Source organism: Polistes canadensis, unplaced genomic scaffold (genome assembly GCF_001313835.1).
Source record: "Polistes canadensis isolate GaletaPanama2010 unplaced genomic scaffold, ASM131383v1 scaffold_128, whole genome shotgun sequence".
In the NCBI taxonomy this organism is placed as follows: Eukaryota; Metazoa; Arthropoda; class Insecta; order Hymenoptera; family Vespidae; genus Polistes; species Polistes canadensis.
This window is the reverse complement of record NW_014569675.1, coordinates 99,090-124,545: the sequence shown is the minus strand read 5'-3', so window position 1 is coordinate 124,545 and position 25,456 is coordinate 99,090. Positions and strand designations below refer to the sequence as shown.

At 31.7% G+C, this 25,456-nt stretch overlaps 1 protein-coding gene across 11 annotated transcripts in view; it reads right to left on the bottom strand.

Moving 5' to 3' along the window:
- Window positions 1–58: 58 nt before the first annotated feature.
- LOC106788154 (tensin-1) overlaps window positions 59–25,456 on the bottom strand; it is a 112,674-nt gene continuing 87,276 nt past the window's right edge. For 6 of the 11 annotated variants that reach the window (XM_014751156.1, XM_014751160.1, XM_014751162.1 and 3 more), the window contains 11 exons: window positions 12,233–12,516; window positions 11,443–12,113; window positions 7,288–7,501; window positions 6,789–6,986; window positions 5,268–5,951; window positions 4,294–4,646; window positions 2,256–2,364; window positions 1,541–1,724; window positions 1,075–1,440; window positions 400–682; window positions 59–281 (listed from right to left, as the gene is read on the bottom strand). In XM_014751156.1, coding sequence (XP_014606642.1) covers window positions 122–281; window positions 400–682; window positions 1,075–1,440; window positions 1,541–1,724; window positions 2,256–2,364; window positions 4,294–4,646; window positions 5,268–5,951; window positions 6,789–6,986; window positions 7,288–7,501; window positions 11,443–12,113; window positions 12,233–12,516 — 3,506 coding nt within the window. In that variant the 3' untranslated portion in view covers window positions 59–121. Of the gene's footprint in view, window positions 282–399; window positions 683–1,074; window positions 1,441–1,540; window positions 1,725–2,255; window positions 2,365–3,690; window positions 3,781–4,293; window positions 4,647–5,267; window positions 5,952–6,788; window positions 6,987–7,287; window positions 7,502–11,442; window positions 12,114–12,232; window positions 12,517–25,456 lie in introns of all 11 variants that reach the window. The other 5 variants (XM_014751155.1, XM_014751158.1, XM_014751165.1 and 2 more) reach the window with 5 other exon arrangements.

The window sequence follows — 25,456 nt, the reverse complement described above, 5'->3', positions numbered from 1 at the left end:
TGATGTTACGACCTGTTATTAATTTTTAAAATATATATATATATATATATATATATATTTATATCGATTAAATCGAACGAATGTACGCAATTAATTAAAAACGAAGAGATAAAAGATTAATTTATACGATATTAGCTTTAGCGATCGAGTTGCCCATCATGACTTTATTGACGAAATTAACGATGGCCGTTGCTGGTTGTTCCGGTTCCAGTTCGGCGAATACGTGACACTGATTGTCTGATTTGTGAGCTGGTTTTCTTGCTACGAATCCGAAACAACGGCTAGAAAAAAATAATAATAATAAGAAGAAGATGATTGTATTCAATCGATGAAATAAATTTCTCAATATTTTTTTGGATAAAGAATGTAAAAAAAAAAAGAAGAAAAATTGACACTAACTGTGCGCTTAGTGGTCGTCCAGCATCTTCACCAGCGAAATCCCAAGTACGTTCTTCAGTATCTAGACCACAATAACTGATATTGTTCGTAGGATAATGCCTACGAAAGAATAATTTTCTTGCGTTGTCCGTCAAGGTTATACCTTGAGTCGAGACCTTGAAATGTACGATGGTTGCACTTGGTAATGGTTTTTGTTCGAATAATGTGCTTATAGCTTTCTTGATTGCTTGAGGTCCGGTCAAGGATTCCGTATCGACGGTGAAAAGATAAAGAACGTTGCATGCTGAAAAAATATATCAAATATTATTAATTATTATTCCTTTCTCTCTTCACACCTCCTACTCATGTTAAAAAATAATCAAAAAATAAAATATATGTATATGTAAAATATTTTAAATATTAAATTTATGTATATCAAAAAGAAAAACTTCACTTTTAGAGTTAAGAAAATTGTTGTTTATATTAAAATATTTAATTGATACTTAATTTTTGTTCTATTTGAAATAACTTTGGTTAATAATAATTCAAGTTTAACGACGACAAATGAATAATAAATTTGATGACAATTTATATATAATATATAATTGTATTCAAAATTTTGTGTGTGATGTACGATTAATATATTATAATAAATAAAAATAAAGTTGTTATATGAAAAAAATAGTTATTACTAACCAGCTCCTTGAGCAAGAAGTTGTTGAGCACTATTCGTAGCAGGTGAATCCAAAGCTCTAGCAGCAGCTTCTGGTTCAGGTAGCAAGAGTTGGCACGGTAAAGCCATAGCCATCAAGCTGTGTTGATAAACTAGCGCTGACAAAGAACTAAAAACTGGTTCGTTTGCGCATCCCTTTAATCTGACTCCACGTGACGTTGGCTCGATCAAGAAATGCCTGACGAGTTCGCTTGATGGATCTCTAGGACTACTAGGTGCACCAGGTGGTGGTGTTGCTACTTTCAATGCTAAACCAAACGCACCTGGGAAAGAATTGCTGTCTCTTACTACGAATGTACCGGGTGTTGCATCCTTCAGCATAGAGATTGCTAAAAAAGAAAAAGAACAATAATGAATATTAATAAATTGTGATAAAGTTGAATCGAATAAATGTATAAATGAATAAATGAAAAATATTTAAATGTATACCTTGTTCTCGTGATATATTAGGTTTGTACCAGATCCTGCTGGTATCTCGTACGAATTTAACATTAACATCAGCAACTTCTTGAGGTTCACTGTTCGAATGAATACTCGAACGTCTTGATCCGTAATACTGTACTTGCGGAGATGATTGACCACCACTGTTGATAGATGTGTAGGACGTAGCACTCTGAGAACGAACAGATGTATATTTTATATTAGTCCGACATGTGACAGTAATCATCGTACATCTATGGCAATGGCATCAGTAATAAACCACATGTGGGTTGTTTTCTTTTTTTTTTCTTTTCTCGTGTTTCATTTTTATATTATATTTACAACTTGGTTTTATCAAGCCAACCAATAAATATGATAAATGTCACGTCAGTAGTGTTTCCATATGAGTAGTTAGACATTTTTCAGGAAAACGTGAAAAATAAGGCTTTTAAATGTAATCATTTTAAAAAAATTAATGTAGTTGAGATAGATGGTACAACATATTTATCATGTTCTTTTTTTTTTTTAAAAAGATTATTACCTTCGAAAATCTTCTTTTTCTCGTTTTCCTAAAAAATTGCTGACTATTGATATATGGTCAGTTATTTGTTAATTTATCTTATTTGTTTTGTACTTTTCGTAATACGTTAATTGATGTATAACATAGTTACGTACATTACAATTCGATATGCACAAATAAATATATTATTAATTAATAAATTACCTTCGGACTTTGAGCAAATTCAACATGAGTAGGTGTTCCAGGGTTATGCGAAATAGCCTGAGCCTGTGAAATAGCAGATTCGCTTATCGGAGAAACAGGTCGGTCCTTGCTGAAATGAAAAAGCATTATTTTTATTTAGAAAATGAATACATCATGGTATTAAACTCTTCGATACATTCGTGCTCAAGCCAATGGTATATATATATATATATATGTGTGTGTATGTATATATCACATAACTCGTGCAGAAGGAACGATATTGCATCGTGATGAACGTTGAAAGTGTTTGTACATTATGTAGAACGATAAAGAGATTCGTAGAAGATCAACGACAGTGAGTAAGCAGATGGTATTAAAAGATGGATGAAGAGGAAATGTATATATCTCTATATGTATGTGTAAGTGTGCGAAAGAGAGTGCACATAACGAGAATAAGAAGAAGAAGAAGAAGAAGAAGAAGAAGTAGAAGAAGAATAAGAAGAAGAAGAAGAAAGTAATACACATATAAGATCGATGTTTGTGAGAATAAAAAGGATCAGAGAAACGATGTTTTGACTTTGTCCTTTTGCAATGTTTTCTAATTCACTATACACACGTTGCTGACTTGCATTAGAAGAGAATGCTGTGCTAAATCACGATGCAGAACATTTCGAGCTTACGTTAGTTTCGCGAAAAGTGCAATAACTCGTAAGAAACTTGTGTGCAATAATAAATTATATTAACACGGTGTTAAGTCATCGTACAGATCGTTCTTTTTTTGTGTGCATTGGATGGTATATATTTATATATTATGTATATGTATATGTATAATATATATTTCTCATGGAAGTTAAGTCACGATCGTGTTGTTTATTTTTCCTATAATTCATTAATATTCATTGCTCGTTGATATTAAATTATTATTATATATACCGAGTAAGATATTTAAAACAGAACATTTGGAATAACACGATTGTTATTAATGATAGAAACAAATGTTTCGGACGAGAATTATTTCGTTTCAATAATGTCATAATTCTTTGTTAATTGGTATCTTCTTTTTTCTATGTGGTGGACACGTAGATGACAAGAAATTCTTTTTTCTTTTTAAATATACAAGGATGTGTTTTAAATGTCTCACCCGTTACATAAACGTACTTTAATTCGCGATTGACCGTGCAGTAACAAATTTGTATATAAATATACATGTTAATAATATGTAACGCAGTTGAGATAGTTAGTAGTGTGCACTAACACATAATTGGTTTAGTAATATCACAGGAATAAAAAGAAATAATAAAAAGAAAAAGAAAAATAAAATGGAAGTGTATCTTGATGATCGGCACACAATCGACACACCAATAACGATTATATTGTTATTCATGGTATCCACTCTCGATGATTTCATTAATCAACGATCTTCAAACGTATCACATACTTTCGTAATATATATTACCTATAGTCGAACGACGCCGATTGGTTAGTGAGCGGCCATCGTTTGTTATGCATTTGTTTAAGCGGCCCGCTTGCCGGGAAACTCAAGCGTCTAGAATAACGAATATTATTTCTTCATCATCGTTGTTCTTATGGATGAGAGATAATAGATACATTTTAAAACGTTATCTTTTTAGTTTTTTTCTTTTTTTCAGAGATTATTTATTAACACGATTAATCAACGAAATCCTGGAATTAATGGCCGTCTGTTGTACGATATGGAAATGAAGCGGACATCTTGAATCTTTATAAAACAGGGAAGACACTATACACGATGATATAAATTTATATTAAATGAATATACATTTAATTTAATATCCGTTAGAGCTAGTAATATAGTAATATATCCTATTTGATTAAATTTGATCGATAGTTTTGCCACAGTTTAATAATTGAAGCAAAACAAATATATTTGATTTATTTTATAGGTTAGCTTATTATATCCTATAACGTTTAATCTATCCTACAATGTTTGAAATCAATATATATTATTATATTAAATAAAATAAAATATAAAATAAAACAAAAAGAGAAAAAGAAGAAGAATAATTTATAATATGCTTACCGCTGTGTTGTCGGACTCTTGGGTGGAAGTCCCGTTTCCTTAGAGACTTCCCTCCGCTCCTCAATGTAAACCGTTCTTTCGGCATTATAATTTCCTAAGTTGTTGTTGTTACCATTCCCACCGCCGGTAGCTTCGATTCCAGTCATATTATTATTATTGTTGTTAATGTTATAACTATTGTTGGACATAACATAGCCCCGATCGGAAGCAAATGTTACAGTTGGCGATGCGTTATTAACGTAAGGAGTACGTGGATGTACAGGGAATGCAGGTGTTTGCGGTCTTGAAACACCAACTGTACTTCCGGGACTGACGCTCCTCTCGGTCCACGATGATGCCGAGTCATTGTGGGACTAAACAAACAAAAAATATAAGAACGATCATCTTACCGCTCATGTCGTCTTCCCCTCTCTTTCTATGTCAAGAGAAGAAACAAAGAAAAATAATATATATATATATGTATATAGATTGAACTTGTTCAACGTTAAATACATGTTTGTGCTGTTAACATTCGAATAAATATACTTATATTATTTTGATTATATATGTTAAATATATATATATATAATATGTATGTATATATATATATATATATATATATATATATATATTTATAATCTAAGTTTTATATGCGGTACCAGGGTAAGCAATGCATTTTCCAAGTCGGCTTGGAGTTAGCAAACAAACAGACGCTAATGAGATTTCTAATCAAAAGTTGCATTACGTGAGTTGCATCTGATGGATGTCATCATGATTGGGAAAATAGATATATGGATAATTCTTATCATCGAAAGAAGGACAATCCAGCAGCACACCGTGTTTAAGTGTGTCCTGTGTCTGTGAATATATTCGTTCATTTCTAAGAGATGTAGTATTCCATTGTAGTAGTCCATCAAGCATATAACTCGCGTGTTACGAATGATAATGTATGTGCGTGTGCGTGTGCGTATGCGTGTGCGCGTGTGATGACAAACCTGTGTACAATTCTGCCATGCTTTTGGCGACTGGTTAGGGGAACAATTAGTGGCAATGCTAGCGACGTTGTTGGTGACCGTTGTCGCGGTAGTTGCATCTATAGTAGTGCCATGATCGTGGTTCTCGATCTTGTTAGTCGCGGAAGTGGATGAGGGTGAGCGATTGGGTGATATCTCAGCCAATGATCGAATTAGGCTCACGAGAGGATCTCCTTGAGTGGGAGGTGAAGATGTTTGTTGATCTACTACTGCTAAAAGTCCTCCTTCGTTTTGTTGTCCGTTGCCATTGCTTCTATCGTTGGTTGTTGCATTGTTATAATTTCTTGAATAATTTTGATACGTTGTTGTTGTTGTTGTTATGCGATTTCTTGACTCTGGTCTGGATGGTCTAGCCAAAGTAGCAAAATTTTTCTCAAGAGTTGTTCGTTTGCTTAATTCGTGACCATTTTCCGTATTCATCCCGTTGTTCTGCTGTTGTTGTTGCTGTAGGTATTGTTGTTGTTGTTGTTGTTGTTGTCTATGTTCGCGCAAAAATGCATCGGCACGTGCAAAACTATCGCTTCTAGATTCCGGACGAGGTGGCTGTTGTTTATCCAAGTTGACCGGACTACTCGATCGACGTTGCATTCCTGTGCTTAAGGGTGGATCGGCTGCAAATACTGCGCGGGGGGATGACGGAGGGCTCTGGAAAGCAAGCCAAGCGCTTCATGCTAGGAAACTAGTGTTCTATCATTATTATCCCGTTCTATCGCACACATTTGCATTTTGCTTAGATAAAGTAAATAATTATCTTTTATTATTATATATTATGATATTGTGTAATGAGACTATTATTATTATTATTATTATTATTATGAATATTATTATTCGTAATGAATTATTTGTACGTGTAAGTATACAATATCGGAGGTAGAGTGCAACAGAAATAAGGGGAGGCTTTTTATCTAAAGCGGATTTCTTAATCGCAGCCTAGCTAGCTGTAATATTGTATTCATCGCGATGTAAATTGATCTCTCATTAAAATTTCTAATTCAAAATCTAAGCTAAAAAAGCATTATTAATAAAATAGAAAAATTGGCTTTTTGTTCAAACGAACCGTTTTGTATGTATAAATGTATCTATAAATATCTAAACGGTGCATTCCTCTTACTCTATATCATATAAATTTCATCTAAAGTGCAATCTATATCGTGCCGACGTACATATATATTATGTTGTCTCAACTATCGTAATTTACGGAATTACATTATTTCGTTAACGTGCACGATGGAATATTTAATCGATCGAATAATGATATATTATAAATAAAATAAAATAAAAAGTAAAAAAGAAAAAAGAAATTTGGGATAAACGATTACGAGAGAACGTGCAGGATGAATTTAACACCGATCAAAATATGATATATTTAAATATTTAAAAAATGAAAAATAAAAAATACAAAACCAAACGATAAACAATAAATATAAAAAAAAATATAAAAAATATATGAAAGGGTAGCAAATGATCGAAGCAAATTCTCACCTGACCGTCGCTGTACTTTCGATACTCGTAAGCTCTCTTCACAGAGACGAATGGTCGTTCGTTCATGCTTTCGGCCCTTGGTCTGCCGAGAAGGGCGTTACTAGCGCTGCTGCTGCCATTGTACTTACGACTACTCGATCTTTGCGGAAGCAAAGGACTCGCTGGTGCTGAGGTATAAGGAGTCGTTTTCGATTGGGTCTGGTTTATAAAGAAAATCAAAAATAGCAAAATAAACGAAACTATTTTAATCTAACTATAATTCTAATATACTATGGAATGGCATTAATATAAATTTAGTTTAACGAAACTCGTATATATATGAGCCGTTTATTTTGAAAGTGGCATAAGTCACTTTATTTTTTTTTTTTTTTTTTTAATTGAAAATGAAAAGATACCATTCAGTTGTAATTAGTGTTGTCATTAACTCGGTTTTTTTGAAAAAGTGACTTATGTCACTTTCAAAATAAACGGCTCATATATATATATAACAAGAACTTACTTGATTCATAATGGAACTTGGTATCCAAGTATCGTCGTCATCGTCGAGTACTGCAGAATCACTCGCATAACCGTCCTGTCTTAATCTTCCCCTTTGATAACTTCGAAGTTCTCCGATAACACGATTCCCAGTTTCCTGTCGCCATATTGTTTTAGGACTTTTTTCGTCCCTCCTCGCAGCAAGTTTCAATTGTTGTTGCCTCAGCCATGATAATCTATCGTTAAGATAAAATCAAAATTATGTTTTTTTTTTTCATTCTACTTTTTTTTTTTTAAACAGTTATACTACGTTAATAATTTTGAAAATGTTTTGTTGTTAGTTGGTTTATTACAATTAAATAGGGTTTGGCTTGAAAGAAAATCTTTTATCGCGTTTACTTCCATATTTGTTCTTGAAATTGAGTAGCACAATGAACAATGAGATAGACCGATGATCATATCGGAAGTAACGGTGAATAGAGAGAATGTAGAGAAGGTAATCAGTGTAAGTCACGTTACAGTTCGATGCATCCGATAACTATGTTTCAAAGATGCATACATTTTTAGTATAGATTTTTTTTTTTCTATTTATTTTTATCACAAAGAACTAACGGTTACCCATTGTCAAATGTATCGTATCTTTAAGCGGGTAGAAGTAAAATTACTTTTCTTTTTCTTTCTTTTCAACGAACAAGACAAATACGCTAATTTATTTTTTAATTATATAACTATTGTCCTTTTTTCTTTTTTTTCTTTTTTTTTTTTTCTATCGTAAGTTATAATATAATTTTTTGAACCGGGATTATCATATTATCAACTTTTTTTTTTCGAGCAATAAAAACGACTTGAAATATTTCATCATCTGATATGAAAAAGTTCTGAAGGAGTCAAAACGAAAAAGAAAAGAAAAGAAAAAACAAAAATACATTATTGACAAGAATTATCAAAGTTTTAGAAGAAATATTTTCCCAACGTTTCGTCACTGCAAAATTAATCATTTTTGACCGTTCGTCAGTGTTACCATTCATGTATATGTATGAAAGAAAATTTAATTACAATATATATATATATATAAGAAAGTGAAAAGAAATGCAAAGTAATTTATCGTAAGAGGTAAAAGTTTTATCCATATATAAAGGAAGAAAAATATAAAAGAGAATGGAAACTTTATTGGAGCAGAAAGAATGACGGAAGTTCGCGTGCTTTAGAAGAATATTATAAGAGACTTCGTGAACGCAGCCGGGGCGCTGCTTTTGTGTACACCTCTATTTTCTGTTTAAACGATTTCCGTATCCGAGTATCGTACCTTTTTTGGTTTACATAGTTATGAAAGAGAAGAAAAGTTTAAAAAATAAGATATACGTATGGGTGTCTATGTACTACTACCATTGGAATGGGATCTATAACGGGAACTGACTGGAAACTAGTCGAAAGAAAAAGTTAAAATATGTTGAAAGATGATGGTACGAGAAAGAGAGAAAGAGAGAGAGAAAGAGCAAGAACAAGGCTTGAAGATTTTACTACTTCTCGCTCGATTTAAAACGTCTCGCCTGTACTATATTTACAATTATATAAGACACAGAGGAGAAACTTAAAATAGTATATCTCTTTGTATTATCGTTATTCCGTATCGGTAACGAATTCCTTGACTAACTGAAACACACACTACCGTGGAAATGTTTCTTCATCTCAATTAAATTTGAAACATTTCATTTCTCTTTGCCAAAATATTCTCTACAAATAATTATTATTATCATCAATCCTCGATCTTGAATCGAAAGATCAACGTTTTGTTAACGATCAATTACATTACAAAACAAGAAAAACGTAAATTTTGTCAATTCATTCTTTTTTTAATTGCACAATTATAACAAAATTGAAGAAATAAAATCGAAACTTTGTATCATCGCTAAATATGATTATTATCATTACAATTCCTCATCGATAAGAACATTTTTCTAGACTTTTAAACTCTATTAGAAATATTTCGTTCGAAGTAAGTTCAAATTAAAAAAAAATTAAAAAAAAATAAGAAAACGCGTATAACAAAAAGTCTATTGTTTCGTTTAATGAAATCGTAACGAGAACGAAATGATATAAAGTAATTTCGTGGACGGGAATACGAAACGGGATTAACATTGAACGTCGACAGTACAGAATAACGAGGACGCAAAACTTGAATAAGGTTCGTCGAGTATACACGAGAAAATAAGTTCTTTTAGTTGCTTCGAAAGTAGACCTGCCAAACGTCTGTCGGTCTTCTCTACCATAAACGTCGTAACCGTTTCTCTCCACCGACGCACCAGTCAAACCCGCTCTTTGTAAATACCCAGGACACGATCGAGTGAAGACTATAACAACATAAGAGGAGACTTTCGCGGTGGCTTTTCTCATGACTTGCTTACGAATAAAGTTAACCGAGTGAACAAGCAGCCACGAAAAGATTGAAGAAAGCAAACTTGACGTATACGTATATGTCCCCTCCTCCCCCTCCTCCCCCCGCCCATCATCCATCCACCTTCATGAAAGGAAACCACCAACGCACCAAAAGACGAGAAGAGAAAAGAGAAGCCGTTTATTTTCACGGTTTTGCGTTTAACACGCGCCTTGTATAAAATAGGATCCCCTTCCTACCCCCTCCTCCTACCATTTTCCATACTCAATGGTTTACCTAACGATCCTTCTTTTCCTGTCTCTCGATTTTCCTCGAACTATGAATTTTAACACGATCGTAACATTCGCCTACGTTTTTTCTGTAAAAAAAAAAAATACTTAGTTTCTCTAAGCATTATAATAAATTAATCATGTTTATTAGTTGTGTGTGTCAAAGACTTTTAGATATTATATGATACGTTAATAGCTATATGGGATATATTTAACTCGAAATATATTTTACACGTGGGTAGAATATAAAAAAGGATATTATTATATATATCCTTATATAATATTTATTATATATATCTCACATTATATATATATATATATTTATTCTTTTATATATAGATATTAATTAAGGATTAATTAATTCCGGGATTTAATTTTAACGAAGGAGAGCATATTTCTTCGAAAAATTCGTAATCGTTTCGAATAATATTAATTTTAATATTTTTTACGTCACAGATATAATATAATATATAATCAAATTTGCGAGTACGTTTTTCTTTCTTTGGTTTACCAGTAAAAAATCTTCTAGCTAACAATAAAAAAAAAGTAAATGAATAATAACAATAATCAACCGGAGTCATCGTTGTTTTATAAGATTTATCGATGAAAAGAAAAAGAAGAAGAAAAAAAAAAAGAGATAAAAAAGGAGGTTCGCTTATTTCGTTTTTTATTCCGTAAGTGTTTGTAGCATTTCAAAATAAAAAAAAAAAAAAAAAACGCGTTTAGTTTTTTTTTCCTATCTCGGAGCCGTGCATTTTACAAACGGCAATGACTCAAAACGACCGCATTTACCATTCCTGGTAGAAATACGAGGAGAAGTGCCGTAACCATGGGGTCTACGAGTATGGGTAGACAATTTATTAATTGTGTCTCGCCGAGTACTCACGGAACCTTTCTCCTTGCTTCTCTCTACCACTCTCTTATTTCTCTTTCTCCCTCTCTCTCTCTTTCTCTATTTCTTTCTCCTACAATTCCCCTCCGCCTCTTCCTCATTCGCGGGATCTTTTGCGGTGCCCGTTTCGGAGGATGTATTGCGACACGCACGTTGTCGACCCGTTGTCTCAGAGAAACTACCTTCCCAACTGATGTTAGATTCGCTAACTTTTTCTTTCTTTTCTATTTCTTTCTTTCTTTTTTTTTTTCATCAAGCTTTTTCCACGAAACAAATCAAGCCTAATCTCCGATGTATTTCGTTAAAAGCTAAAAGGACCACCTCCGAGTGATATATATATTGTATATTATTTTATTTATTATTTTATTTATTTATACTATTTCCCTTTTCGGATTTGGAGAGCTTCCGATACAAATTTTCTTTTTACAAAAATTCAACAACAGCTCTTGTATATTCTATCCTAATATATTTTAACTATATGTATATATCGTACGAAGTTATGTGAAAAATAAATGGAAGATAGATATGAGAGAATGATAAAGAGAGAGAGAGTATAAATAAATAATAAATGGAAACCTATATTTTCGAAGTATAGAATTTTAAAAATCATTTTATTCTTACCCGTCCACGTGATCCTGAGTCGTCGTAGTCGTAGTTGTCGTAGTTGTTTTGACAGGACCATTGGCAAATTCTGGTGGTGGGTCAGGTGTGTTTGGGCTTAACGGGCTGATGGGTCGTCTCGAATTAACGTCACCAAGTATGTCGTCGAAATCTACCATAGGTGCTGTACCACGTACAGATGCTTTTCTAACGAGCGATGGGGATGACAATTTTTGATGTTTTATCATATCGGTTGTTGCACCGTAAGAAAATGGTTGGCTCGTTTGTCTAGCGTGATAAGGAATGTCTTCGTCGATGAAATCTATGTTGCCAGATGGGGAAAATGATTCGACGTGTTGTTTTCTATTATAAATGTCTATAGAAGATTCGGATAATTTTCTATCGGGTGATACACGATACTCGTAATCATCCCGACGATGTTCATTAGTTTTTATCGGACTATCTCTATATTCATTTTTGAGGGTGCTATAACTGCTGCTAGAGTTGTATGGTGGACTTGATTCTTTGGCGGCGCTGTAACTTCTATAGGAATCCTTCAAAGTCGAATAAGTAGATGCACCCCCGTGACTACTGTTCGTGTTACTACTGTAACTTCGATTTTCTTGTACGTAAATCTTATCGTTTCTATCCGTTCGTGAATAATCCTCCTGGATCGGAGGATCTGGCATGGACTAAAAAATTCATCAACGTGAATATACCGGATGATATCTTAAATATCGTATTACAAATCGTATACAATATTCCAAAGATACATGTATAGATATATATATATGTATATATGTAAACTTACCTCAACGGTTAGCATCATATCGTGAAGAAGTTTATCAAGATCACCGTGAGCCTGATTATCCGGCTCGTGTTCAGGTGGACTTGGTCTTTGAGGTGGTGCACTGCTGATACCGCTGTCCATGGAAACTGTCAGTGGTGAACCGCGAGCACCACCTGCAGCACCCTGGTGTACCACCGCGTACAAGGATCCATCTATAGGTCCGCAGGTGTAACCTAACCCACGTGGTGATGTTTGAACGGAAGAACTCGATGGTGGTGGTGGTGACAACGGTGTCTCCCGGCCTTCTGGAAAATAGTCGTATTTGTATCTTCAAGAATCATTTATTTTTTATATATTATATAACAAAATATATATAATATTAAACTATGCATGAACACAGATTCACTTTATAAAATTGAATTATTGTTATCTTAATATCGAAATTATGAATGAAATGTAAAATGATTCCATGGTGAAATATTAACAAACTGTCATTTGATATATTATAATGCATATATTTAATAATTATTTATTCTATTATAATAATATATAATAATATATATTATAGATCTATCTCGAATAATATTATTGCTCGTATAGTTTATATACAGTGATAATACGTTTTTGAATTGTTAATAGTTTAGAATGATATAACGAAAAGTTAAGAAATATAAGAACGATCAATTGGTTTCTAGGAGATCGTGATGCTCGTTAAAATAGAATGATTGTGCATAAATCGTTGACCGATGTACATATGCACTTAAATAAATATTTACTTTCTAGCGATCGAGAATATATAAAATAAAGAAACTTATTTAGAGAGAAGAGAAACGGGGAATTATTTTCTTCGACAGTGTATCGTGTCTTTTATTTTATTAACAGTTAGACCAATTTAAGAGTTAATCTGCGTATTATGTCACCATGAAGTAATTCAGGCGCATTCTTGTGACGTAATTATTGTGGTAAGTTATTTTCTCTCTCGGCACGCTTTTCAATAGAAAAAGAATAAGATGATGATAAAGAAGAAGAAAAGAAAAATGATACCTAGCTAAAAGAATTTCCATCCAAAACGGGGATTTCGCGAAGAAATAGACGATCCTTGTCAACGACGAAGAAAATCCTTTCTTTAAAGTAAATTCTATCTTTTTATTTATGTTTCCCTTTCTATTTATTTAAAGTTCGCTTGATCCTCAGCTTTCCATGGGTCCATTTGTTTTCTCTAAGCTATCGTATATTACCCTTTACTTGACATTAGATTCTCGTTGATTCTATGAGAAGATTCTTATCGTACCGACCGGTCACACGTCGCACGAGTTTTCAACAAGACAGTTTACTTTCTTTATTCTAACCCTTTGAATTCCATTCGAGGTTCATTTGATCCTAGGTTTATCCATACTTTAAGAGATTTTCTTTTTGTATACGCTAAAATTATTCGCGACGAGAGAAACACATTTATTTATTACTTTTTTTATTACAAATATAAAAGAATATATATATATATATATATGTTATATAATTCATGAAATTTATAATTTGTAATAAATTATTATATTACGTGTAATATGATTATATTGAAATTATTCTTCTTTTGTTTATATATGTATAAATATTTATTCCACATTGAATTTTGTCTGTATTCCAATTTCATCGTCATATAAGTACTATAATAATCTTTCAACAATTGATTCATTGATATTTTATTAATCGACGTAATATAAGAAATTATGTTATCGCGTGAAAATGGAGAATAAGAGAGAAAAGAAAGAAAAAAGAATACATACAAGGAAGAAAAAGAAGAAAAAATAATTATTCGATCGAGTAGGTGGTGGTATTCGAGTCACGAGTTCTTACAAGACATTAAGATAATTATGGTCATTTTCACTGACGAATGTCAGAAAGGATTAACGCGTGTACATCGTTCGTTTGGTAAAAAGATGTAACACGCGTTCTCGAATTATCTCCAACCGCAAGTTTCTTCTTCCTCCATGATGAAGGAAGATGGGGGAAAAAAAATCATACGTACTTCTATACACACATATATATATATATATATATAGGTACATACGTAGGGAACGTTTTATTCGAGAGGCTGGTATCATCGTTGTTGGATCACGTTTTAATTTTCATATTTTCAACGTGGTCTGTAATTAGAGTGGCACCACGACTTCGGCTCGTATTTCTCTCACGTTGAAAGAGAACCGGCTTGTTAGATACGCGATGCAATATCCAAAACGGTATGCAAGAATAAAAGGAGCAAATGAATCTAACAAAAAGTAATATAAATAAAAAGACGAAGAAAGGAGCAAAGAACAAGAGAGAAAGAGTGAGAGAAAACGAGGTATGTGTGTGCGTTTGTGCGAGAGAGAGAGAGAGAGAGAGAGAGAGAGAAAGAAATATATTATCAGAAAGAGGCAAGTTATAGTGAGTAAAGTGCTAGGCAAGTACTGTAGTTCTCATCGACTTGGTAAAATGGTTTTTAAAATGTGTAAACCATAAGTATATTGAAATTCTTGTAATAGTAGTAGCAGTAGTAGTGGTAGTAGTAGTAGTAATAGTAGTAGTAGTAGACGTTTGCTAAACCATTAGCGAACGCAGAATGTTGAAAAGAAATTCAGTCTGAGAATAAGTTCCTCTTTTTCTTTTTTTTTTCCTTTTGCCTTTTAGTAAAATTTCTTACGAAAGAGAGAGAGAGAGAAGAATCGTTTAAAAAAAACAAAAAAAAGAAAAGAAAAAAAAACCATCTACGAAAAGATCCCCCGTATTATATTATAATATTTTCAGCTTTACGATTTTGTTCGTTTATCTTTCTTTCTTTCCTTTCTTTTGGAAATATTTTTAAATACCTTATTGAATCTTTCCCCCCCCCTTCCCCCACCCCGAGATTATACTATTCGAAATAAATGTCTATTGGTAATAAATGAAAAAATAATTCTGAATTATTATTATTATGTTTTCATTTATTATCCTCATTGTCTACACCTCGTCAGGAAAAGTATAAAAAACAAAAATTTGCATTTCTTTCTTTTTCGATGTCGATTGAATGCAAGATAAGAAGTACCATTTACTATACACCTATAAACACACAGACACACGCACATGTATATATATATATATATACTTGGTCACAATATTCATTTACATATACGAACGAATTTGAATAACAAATTCAATCAGCCCGTTGAGCTGCTTCATTTGCAAGCACCCGTTTCTCTTCTCATAATTTCAATTAATCGCCCTACTCGAATTTTTTCTCCTTTTAAGGTATCTCCCCGTTTTTCCCTGGGCCCCCCCCCCCTTTGCCACTCCCCTCTTCGTATGTCAACCAGACAATTTTTAACATATCAATCTCGTGCTTTTTAACGATATTGTATCGTAAATTTGGTAAAACGTAAGTGCCCGTTCTTTTTTCTTCTTCTTCTTCTTCTTACTTTGTATTTTTTTTTTCATTTTTGCATATAATCTCAACGAAGGATCGAGAACCCCCAAGTATATTCATAAATATCTTTCGTAATTTGTATTATTATAATATATTAATCATTTTTTAATTACAACTACTTACTTCGGTATTATTTTACGGTCGGCAGGATTTGTTTCTTTTATTTTTGTTTTTTGAGAAGAACAACAGAATTGATGGTTCAATTTAACTTACGAAAGTTTGTTTTGTGGTTAAAATGACTTAACACAACAGGTAAGACAAATCATTGATCGTTCGGAATCCAATCGTTACAACAGAATCGTCGGAATTCGTGTTTAGGATAGAATTGAATGTGGCTCGAATATCATATAATATTGGTGTAGAAGTTATCGAGTAGTCAAAGTAGTTATCAGAAAAGAGAATGAAAGAGAGAAAGAGAGAGAGATCATAAATTGTTTGAAAATTCACGTTGAAGTTCTTCCCGTTATTCATAAGTAAAGCGTCGTTCTTTACACGTGTTGTCTTTCTCTTTTTCAAAGTTATTGGATTCTTTAAATTGTTTCGAAGTTATATTAGTCGATGAATTATCCAAAATTTATGAAAAGTAAAGACGACGTTTAATAATAGAAAAAGTTGAAATCGTATAAATACAACGAGTGCACGTGTGTGTGAATGAGTGTGCATGCGTGTTCGTTGTATAGTTAAAAGACCAAACGTTGTTATAAGTGACTAACGATTAAAAGTAAAAATAGTTTTTTAGGATGTAAAAGAAGAAGAACTCGTTAAAAATTGTTTTAAGTAGAAAATTGGTTAGTTATAAAATGAAGGAAATCATTGCGAATATATGACGGTCTGTTACTTTCTCATACTTTATTTGTTTTTCTTTATATTTTATTTCTTCCTTTATTTCGAAGACCACCCAGTGATTTTTTTCGAAGAACCCAAAGGATATTTGCCCTAAAGGGAAGCTCGAGAATAAATTTTTTTCGAGGAAATATAACGAGACGAATTCTCATCGGCACCGTTCGAAGAACGGATAGTTTTGCCTCGAGGTATTACGTGACTTTAAACCAAGTATAATATACACGATATAAGTATGATAATAATTGTGAATATGCGTCGTAAGTTGCCACCATTTCATTGAATTTGCCTTAGGGTTAAAGATACCTTTAAGAAAAATGCTTGACCATAGAAAAAAAGACGATTAATTCGAAATATTAAAAAGGTCGATATGAATTATGTTATTTACGATATTTCGATATTGTGACATTGAAATTTGTCAAAAAATAACACTTGTATAAATCGTACAAAGCTATACATATATAAAATAAAAAATAATTGTGAATGCGTCATAAGTTGTCATTATTTAATTAAATTTATTTCCGAACAGGTATTATATTATAATATAAAATGCTTGATCATATGAAAAAAAAAAAAAAAGAGAGACTTAATTAAAATATGAAAGAGAGAGAGAGAGGATTTTAATTATATTATTTTATCTTTTAATATTTCAAAATCAGATGAATTAGAATGAATTGGATATTTAAATATTGTAAATGAAATTCAAATGGGATTTAATCAAAAGTATGATATAAAGGGGGAGTTGAATTATGTTATATTCTCTTTAACTCTCGATCGAATTAGACGAATTCGATATTTGAACGTTGAAAATGAAATTCGATGAAATCTAAAACTGATCTTAGGGAGATAAAGTTACACAGTAATAATTCTCAAAAGGATAACAGATAAATACTGTATTGCATATATAGCATGACAGATCTTCGAAGTATAATTCTGCTGGTATATTTAACACGTGCACGTTGCAGCTGCGATTATAATGCCATAACTGCAGATCGTACATAGATGCATGCATGCATACATGCATACATTCATAGATATGCAGTTACGAGGAAAGAGAACACATAAGAATCGCAAGAAGATTTATTACTGCAAATCATACGTTAACGTGACTAAACTTTTTACCAAATCTTTGGATTTTTCATCTAACGAAAACATAAGTTCCAGACTGTAAAGGAAAGTATGAATTATGTAGGTGTTATACAAAGCTCCAGGGTAATAGGTAACACGAGTATAAGAATGAAATCAATCAATTTATCGATGCAAAAGAGAAAGTCTTTGTAATACAAGTTTGTTTAACAAAAGATCGTTTCATGTCCTTTCATATTATTAAAAATTCGAGTTACGTTTTTATCGTTTTTGATCAATCAAACAAATTTTACGAATGAAATAAAATGTTAATAGAAAAGACATCAACAATTCAATTGCGAACAATTTTAGTTACGTGTACACAACGGTACAAACAAATATAATATTTCTCAACATTCGACGATGAAGTTACTTTTTATAATAATTACTTATTCACTTGACGAATGTATGTTTCTGTTTTTATTACGTTTCTATCTCGAAAAGTGAAGTACCTCGAGAACGTGTTCCCTACGAATACAGTTTGTAAACTTTTCCTATGGGATATAAAAAGTAATAAGATGAAGTAAGAAAATTTTTCAAGAAAGAAACTAGAAACCTCATCAAGAAGAAATTCGCGTGACTGTAAGAAGTGTATGTGCGTGACGAACGATTTTTCACGATTTTACCAACTGTTTCAATTTCGTATTTCGTACTGGTACTATTTTCTATTATTTGATCATTTTACACTATCGGTCAAAAGTTTGCAAGTACTACTTTTCTCATATGTAATAATTATTATTAACATTAAAACCAAATATAATGAATATAAACATTGTACTGCATTACATATGAATAATACAACACGTATAAAATCATATCGATAGAAATTTAAATAGAGCATCACTTATACTTATATTTTATTAATATCAATAAATGTATTATTTTTGAAAACGTTAATAAAAAAAAGGCAATTGATCAATTTGAAAGAAAATATTGGTTCCTTGCCAAAAAAAAGAAAAAATGGTAATACAAAATGTAAAAACATATTATAACCATTAGTAAATTTTGTCGTTTACAAATATAAAAATGTATCCTCGGTTATTTCAAAAACATTCCCTCCATTCATATCCAATAAATATCCTTGCTTAGAATTTACGTAGCAATGATGACAAACTTTTAGCCGATAGTGTATATAATCCATATACCTCGATGTGTGTCCGTGAGTGCACACGCGATATCGTAAACTTAACTTAATTTGTGAAATATAGAGAGGTAGTAGGAACAGAGTAAACGCATATGAGAAACCTAAACCGTATAGAATATATATATACATATATACATATATATATACATAGGAACGTTATGGTGCCTATGTTAACCCGTGTTACGCGTCGAAGTAAATATGGTAATTAGATTCCGGTGTGGAAACGTCATCGCTTTGAAGTTGCTTCGTCTCTCTCTCTCTCTCTCTCTCTTTCTCTTTCTCTTTCTATTCTTGTTCTTTCAACGTTAACCCCTCGTCCTTTACGTTGAAACGAATGATCACGCCTACATGCTCGGTAGTAAAGTTTTCCATGCTTAGGGCGGCGAAGGGTTTCTATTCATCGACGAAAGGCGGTCCGTTATTATCTGTCTTCTTCTTCATTTTTTTTTTATTCTTCTTCTTCTTCCTTTTTTTGAGATGAGAAGAAGAAGAAATAAGAAATAAGAAAAGAGGGATATATAGTGGGCGAAAGGTGCTTATTGAACGTACGAAACGAGAAAGAGAATGAGAGATATAATATATAGATGGATAGAAAGAGAAAGAAAGAGAGAAAGAGAGAGAGAGACTAAAAAAAAGATAAAGAAAAAGAGAAACGCGAACGAATTACTCGTTTGTCGACCTTATAGAGATTCATGAGACGCCGATGGGAAGTGGGCACCGATCCAGACAGAATATACACCGTTCTTATCCGGCAATGACAAAATACCGACACCGAGAGACACACTAGGGCGTGGTATTTTTTTCTCTTTATTATTATTATTATTAATTTTAATATTTATTTTTTTTTTTATTTTTTAATTCTATCCCTTTCATTTCTTTTCCCGTGAGGTTGGAAGAAGATAGAGAGAATAAGGGATATTCGATAATTTGGTTAATTATTATTATTATATATATATTGTTATTAATAATTATTCAATATTGAATTACACCTAAGGATACGAAGAAGGGAAGGAGGATCAAGACGAACAGAACCAGTTTATCGATATATACCTATACTACTCGATTCACGTATATATTTCTCTTACTATTATTGCACGACCTTCGAGATCAGTATCGTTCATTTCTTTTTTATTTTGAGGGTTATGGTGGGAACGGGAAGGGGGGGGGGAACAAACGTATGATTTACGATCGATCTTTCTTTTCGTTTATTTCTCTTTTTATTATTCACACGTCGCGAATGATTTTCGTCGAATTTATAATATTATTTCGACGTTTCTTTTTAATTTTTTACGTATTGTTACATTCTCTTTTTTTGGAAAAAAAAAGTGCGATTTGTATGTAACTTTTTTTTCTTTTTTTGAAATAATTATTTTCGTTTTTATTATTATTGATAGATCGTGTCTATGATCAATTAAAGATTTGGAATAAAAGGGTATTCGTTTAATCGAACGATTAAATCAAAATGTAGATTTAAGTATTGAGTTTAGTAAAATTAACCGATTGGATCGCAAACGAAGATTGCTTACGTGAAATTTCTGATTAGAATCAACTTATTCGAATCATTATCGATAAATTCGCGATCCAATCTTGCAAATAGTCACGTACTATTTGCCGTCAAATATATATATATATATATAGAGAGAGAATCTCTGATAATATATTATTTCAAACGAATACTTGATATCATATTATTTTATTTTTTATGCGTCAGAAAATGATTGAGCTACGAGAAATTCTTAATAAAGGAATTCAAGGATTTTACGTGATACCAAATAAGGAAACGATGGTATGATAAATCACACACGCAATTCAAAAAATAAAAAAAACAATTCAATAAATAATATATACAAAATATATTGAAATAAATTACCTTTAAATTTATATATATATATATGGAAGATTTTGAAAATGGAAGATTTGCAATATCCTGGTTAATTCACTTTCGTTTGTTTGTTTCTATCTCTCGTAAAAATGATTAATGATCGATATGATTGAAAACGTTAACACAAATCACGTAAACGACGTCAGAATGATGACGATGACTATGACGATGACGATGACGACTGTGAAGTTAGGCGAGGAAACGAGACACGTTCCGTTCACCGGGAGCACAGAAACAGCACTGTTCGTTGCAAATGCTGTCCGATGGTGTTGTCACCACTACTACATACATATATATACAAACAGACACATATACATTTACTCCAGGGGTATATTACCGCTGTATCTCGTCACCATCATCATGATCATCATCATTGTCTAATCCTACGCGAGAAACTCTGCTTGTTTGTTTGTTTATTAAATCACGTTGAAGAAGAAGAAGAAGAAGAAAAAGAAGAGATATAATACATATAGATATAGGAAAAAAACAAATAATTTTGATTAAATAAATCTGTATAATATATATAAATGATTAAGTTGTAAAACAATTATGATAGGTAATTAAATTATATCCAATTATATTTGACTTGTATATATAAAAGTAAAAGAAAAAATGAAAAAGAGAAGAGAAGGGTTATACTTGTATATGTGAAGTTACTTTCCAATACTAATTTAACTTGCTTTCCTTTAGAGTATCCTTTCGAATACATATTATAGTAAAATGTGTGTAATACAGTTATACGTTTATACGCGAGTAATATATGAGAATGTATTGTAACTGTCTCTTTATAGACACATACATACGTGAGCGTATATATTTGTATAGGTAAATTTAACGAGTATCAGTGGCATTCACATTCACATTCACATTCACATTCGCAAAGACCCCTCTCTACTACAGTCATTCGATTGGCCTCCCGTTGTCGGTCCTTCTACGGCAACTCTCCACTCCACATAAGCAGGTTTCCTACGTCGTCTTCGTCTTCGTCACCAATCGCATAAGTTCGTATTTACCGTGCTTACGCATTTTATGTTTAACAGAGAAAGAGAGAAAGAGAGAAAGAGTGAGAGAGAGAGAATACAAAAAATTACAAAGAGATAGAGACAGGTGATGATATCATAAAAAACAGATCTTTTCTCATTTCAATTGTCTAAATTAAGATCATTCTAAATTAGCTCTTTTATGAAATTATTATCTATCCATATACGTATATATCTATTGCGTGTGTTGACATTTTGAAATATTCCAAATTATATATATTTATATATTTATTAAATTAAAAATTGTAATTAATACTTATTTCAATGAAAAGCTTGAAACGTACAGTATTCGTAAAAGTTAAAAATGTTCATATTACTAATTAACCACGCAACTCGATACATAGTATATATGCATATTATTTTTTTATAAATAGAGTCATTTAATATTTACGTACGAATCATATATTACGTTGTATATCCTATTTACTGTATAAATATGGTAGAATATTTGTAAGCATCCTATATAGTATATGTAATAGACCTTTTTATGCATTTAGAAAAGAAAAAAAAAAGAAAAAAGGTGTTAAATCAAGATACCGTAGATCTAATTAGAAAATAAATGAAATGATAGAAATAGAATGATCTTATCTTTGCCATAATATTGATTTTCCTCGAGTGTAATAGCAGACGGTTTACAAGACTTCCCCGTGTTAACTTCGAGATAGGTTACGTTTAAAACGAGATCCACGCAAATTGGTACAGAGAAACGATTGAATATAACGAGTGAATATAAGCCTTATGTACTGTTGTATATATATATATATATATACATATAATATATACACGTTGCTTGTACTTGCCGTTCACGGCCGGTGTAAATGAATAGGCTGTAATTAATAATTCATCGTTTACCAATATGACCACATGCTTACATTCGCGAACATATATGTATACATTCATGTATACATGTATATATGCATTTACGTAGTTATGTAGAAATAAGTAAGCTAATATTGCATCTTCTTATTCTCTTTTCATTATTACCTTTTTGTTTCTTACTTACTTATTATATTTTCTTTCTTTCTTTCTCATTTGAGTTATTCGTTTAGTTAGGCTTTTGAGAACGCGTGCTGCTATAATAAGAGTCTTAAGTCGTTTTGTCTTTCAGGTTAAAGGCGCCAGAATAGATGCCGTTAGACGATTATAAGATATTCTTACGTTAGATGGATACTAACTAGAAACATGTTCCCTTATTATTTCGAACGCGAATAACACTCGCGTTAATCGTTATAATTTATCGACGAGTTTTTTTTTTTTTTCTACTTAAATTAATGTAACGCAATTTAGATTTTCATTACATATTATTAATACGAGTGTTACGATTATTAATTCCGTTATTAAAATATTTCTTTTACTTATGTTGGAAATTAAAAGAAAAAAAGAAAATAGAAGAAAAATGCGTATATTTTAAATTTCATTTGATATTAGAATGAATGAAATTAAATTATAGAAATTGTACAAATAATATAATTTCGATTGATGGGTAAATATAATTTTGTATTAAAATTTATCAAAATAATAAATTCACGTTCGGTTTCGAATGAAAGATTGAAACGAAAAAGAAAAGAAAATAAAAGATACAAACAAAAGAGGGGAGAATATTTAATTATCTCGATAAAATTGAACAAAATAAATATTGATAGCGAGTAAGCTTTTAACACTCCTGATGTTGCGAACGTGCCGCACGTGGTACTCGCTAATCACAGGCTTCGAAGCACGCACGTACGACGTATTTGCATCATCCACCGAGTGGTCAGTTCTCGTATACGTTGTGGTAGATGTGTTGAATGAAAATAGGGTAGAGAGGTAAAGAGAGAAGAAGGTTCAAGAGAAGAAGAAGAAGAAGAAGAAGAAGAAGAACTTCGTCAGCTTTCCTATCCAGTAGCCTAATAATAACTTTTACTCGCATCGCAAGCCATAACGTTGATTCGTCTTTTCAAGAATATCCTATACGAGTTTTATTAAAAAGTCCTTGAAGATTAATATCAGAGATATAGATAGATAGATATAGAGAAAGAAAGAAGTTGAATAGTGCAATTAGTATCTTTTACTCGTCGTATGTTATTTATAAAAAGGATTGTTCTTTTCCAAATAAAAAAGAAAAAAGAAACACTCATGTCGAGGAATTAAATTGATTTATGCATCGATAATAATACGTTAGAAAGTAATAGAATTTGTTTAATAATTCATGAGATTTTGTTCTTTTTTTTTTTCTTTTAAATTAATATATTATTAGTAGACATTAAAAATTAATATATGAAATATTATTATCTAACTATAATTTTCCATTATAGGGATAGAAAAACATTTTTAATTCAATTATACGATGATATTATGTATCTCTCATAATGATATGATAAAAATTAATTTCATTTTTTGTTTTCTTTTTTTTTTTTTTATAATATATTTGTGACAAATTATTGTCATTATCAAGTAGAATATTTAACAAATTATTATTATATAATACGAATTATAATTATTTCATATTACATTATTACGTATTATTAGAGATAATAAATGAGATTGATTTTCTTCGCGTTAGAATTTAAATAGAATAATTAATGTTTATAGTTTTCATCGGTTAAAAGTTCATTAGACACGGATGCATCTCAATTTGATAGCACATTCATCATCTTTACGTTGATTTTTCAAGTCAGTTGCTACACACCGGTCTATTTCTACTTGGCAAGAGAGAAGTAACGAGGATTGAAACGAAAAGTTGGACGGTCCACCTTAAGAAGAGGCGTGTATATATACTCATATATATAAATGATGTGTGTGTGTGTGTGTGTGTGTAACATGGACGATCTGGGACAAGGACGTAGAAGCGATTGGTCGATTCGATGCGACGCGAACTGTCATTCGTTTCTTCTAAATTATAATTATTTCTCACACGATTGTGTTAAGAACAAAAAATTAAATCAATACTCTCACGCGACAATTATTCTTTACGAATGTTATTAAACAAGAAATACATTTTTTTAATAGTACCAATAATATATACCTAGAGATAAATAAGATAAAAAATAATATAAAAAATAAAAAAAATAATTAAGAAAACGTTTTTAACTATTATCACAATCATCCCGCGCACCTTTGTTTGTAAGTAATAAATAATAGTCAAGGAAATTATTATTATTATTATTATTATTATTATCATCATCATTTTTCTTCTATAATTGTACATTTGTAATTTATTTCAACGAGATAAGAACTTTTCTCTTTGACAATAAAGATATATATATATATATATATATATATTTATCAGTACATATTTATATGAAAAAGAAATAAAGAGATAATTCATTCTTTTAGGATGACTTGGAATAATAGTTTCGTACAAGCAACAAAGCGGTCACTATGTCGACTTGAACATTTTTTTTTCATGGTTTTGCGACCATTCGCGTGGTGAGGAGGGCGGGGGGAGAGGAGGGGTGCGAAGGGGGGATCCTTTTGTTCGGTCGTTGGCGAAGCGACGAAACGAGAAAGTAGGAGAAAGGGTTGACCGATAATATATAAAGAGTAAAAGAGAAACAAGGAAAGAGAGAGAGAGAGAGAGATAGAGAAAGAGAGTATGGGAGAGTGAGAGAGACACGAAGAGAAAACAGAGAGACAAGAGGGCTATTGTCTTGTCGCTAGATCGTACGTCTTCCTACAGTTACGTCACCATTGTTTACCCCCCTTCCCCCTTCCCCCCCAATTACCACTCCTACTCCAATCTCAAGTTCTACCCCATTTTCTCCTACCCTGTTGCCTCTTTCGGTTTACGGTTTTTTTC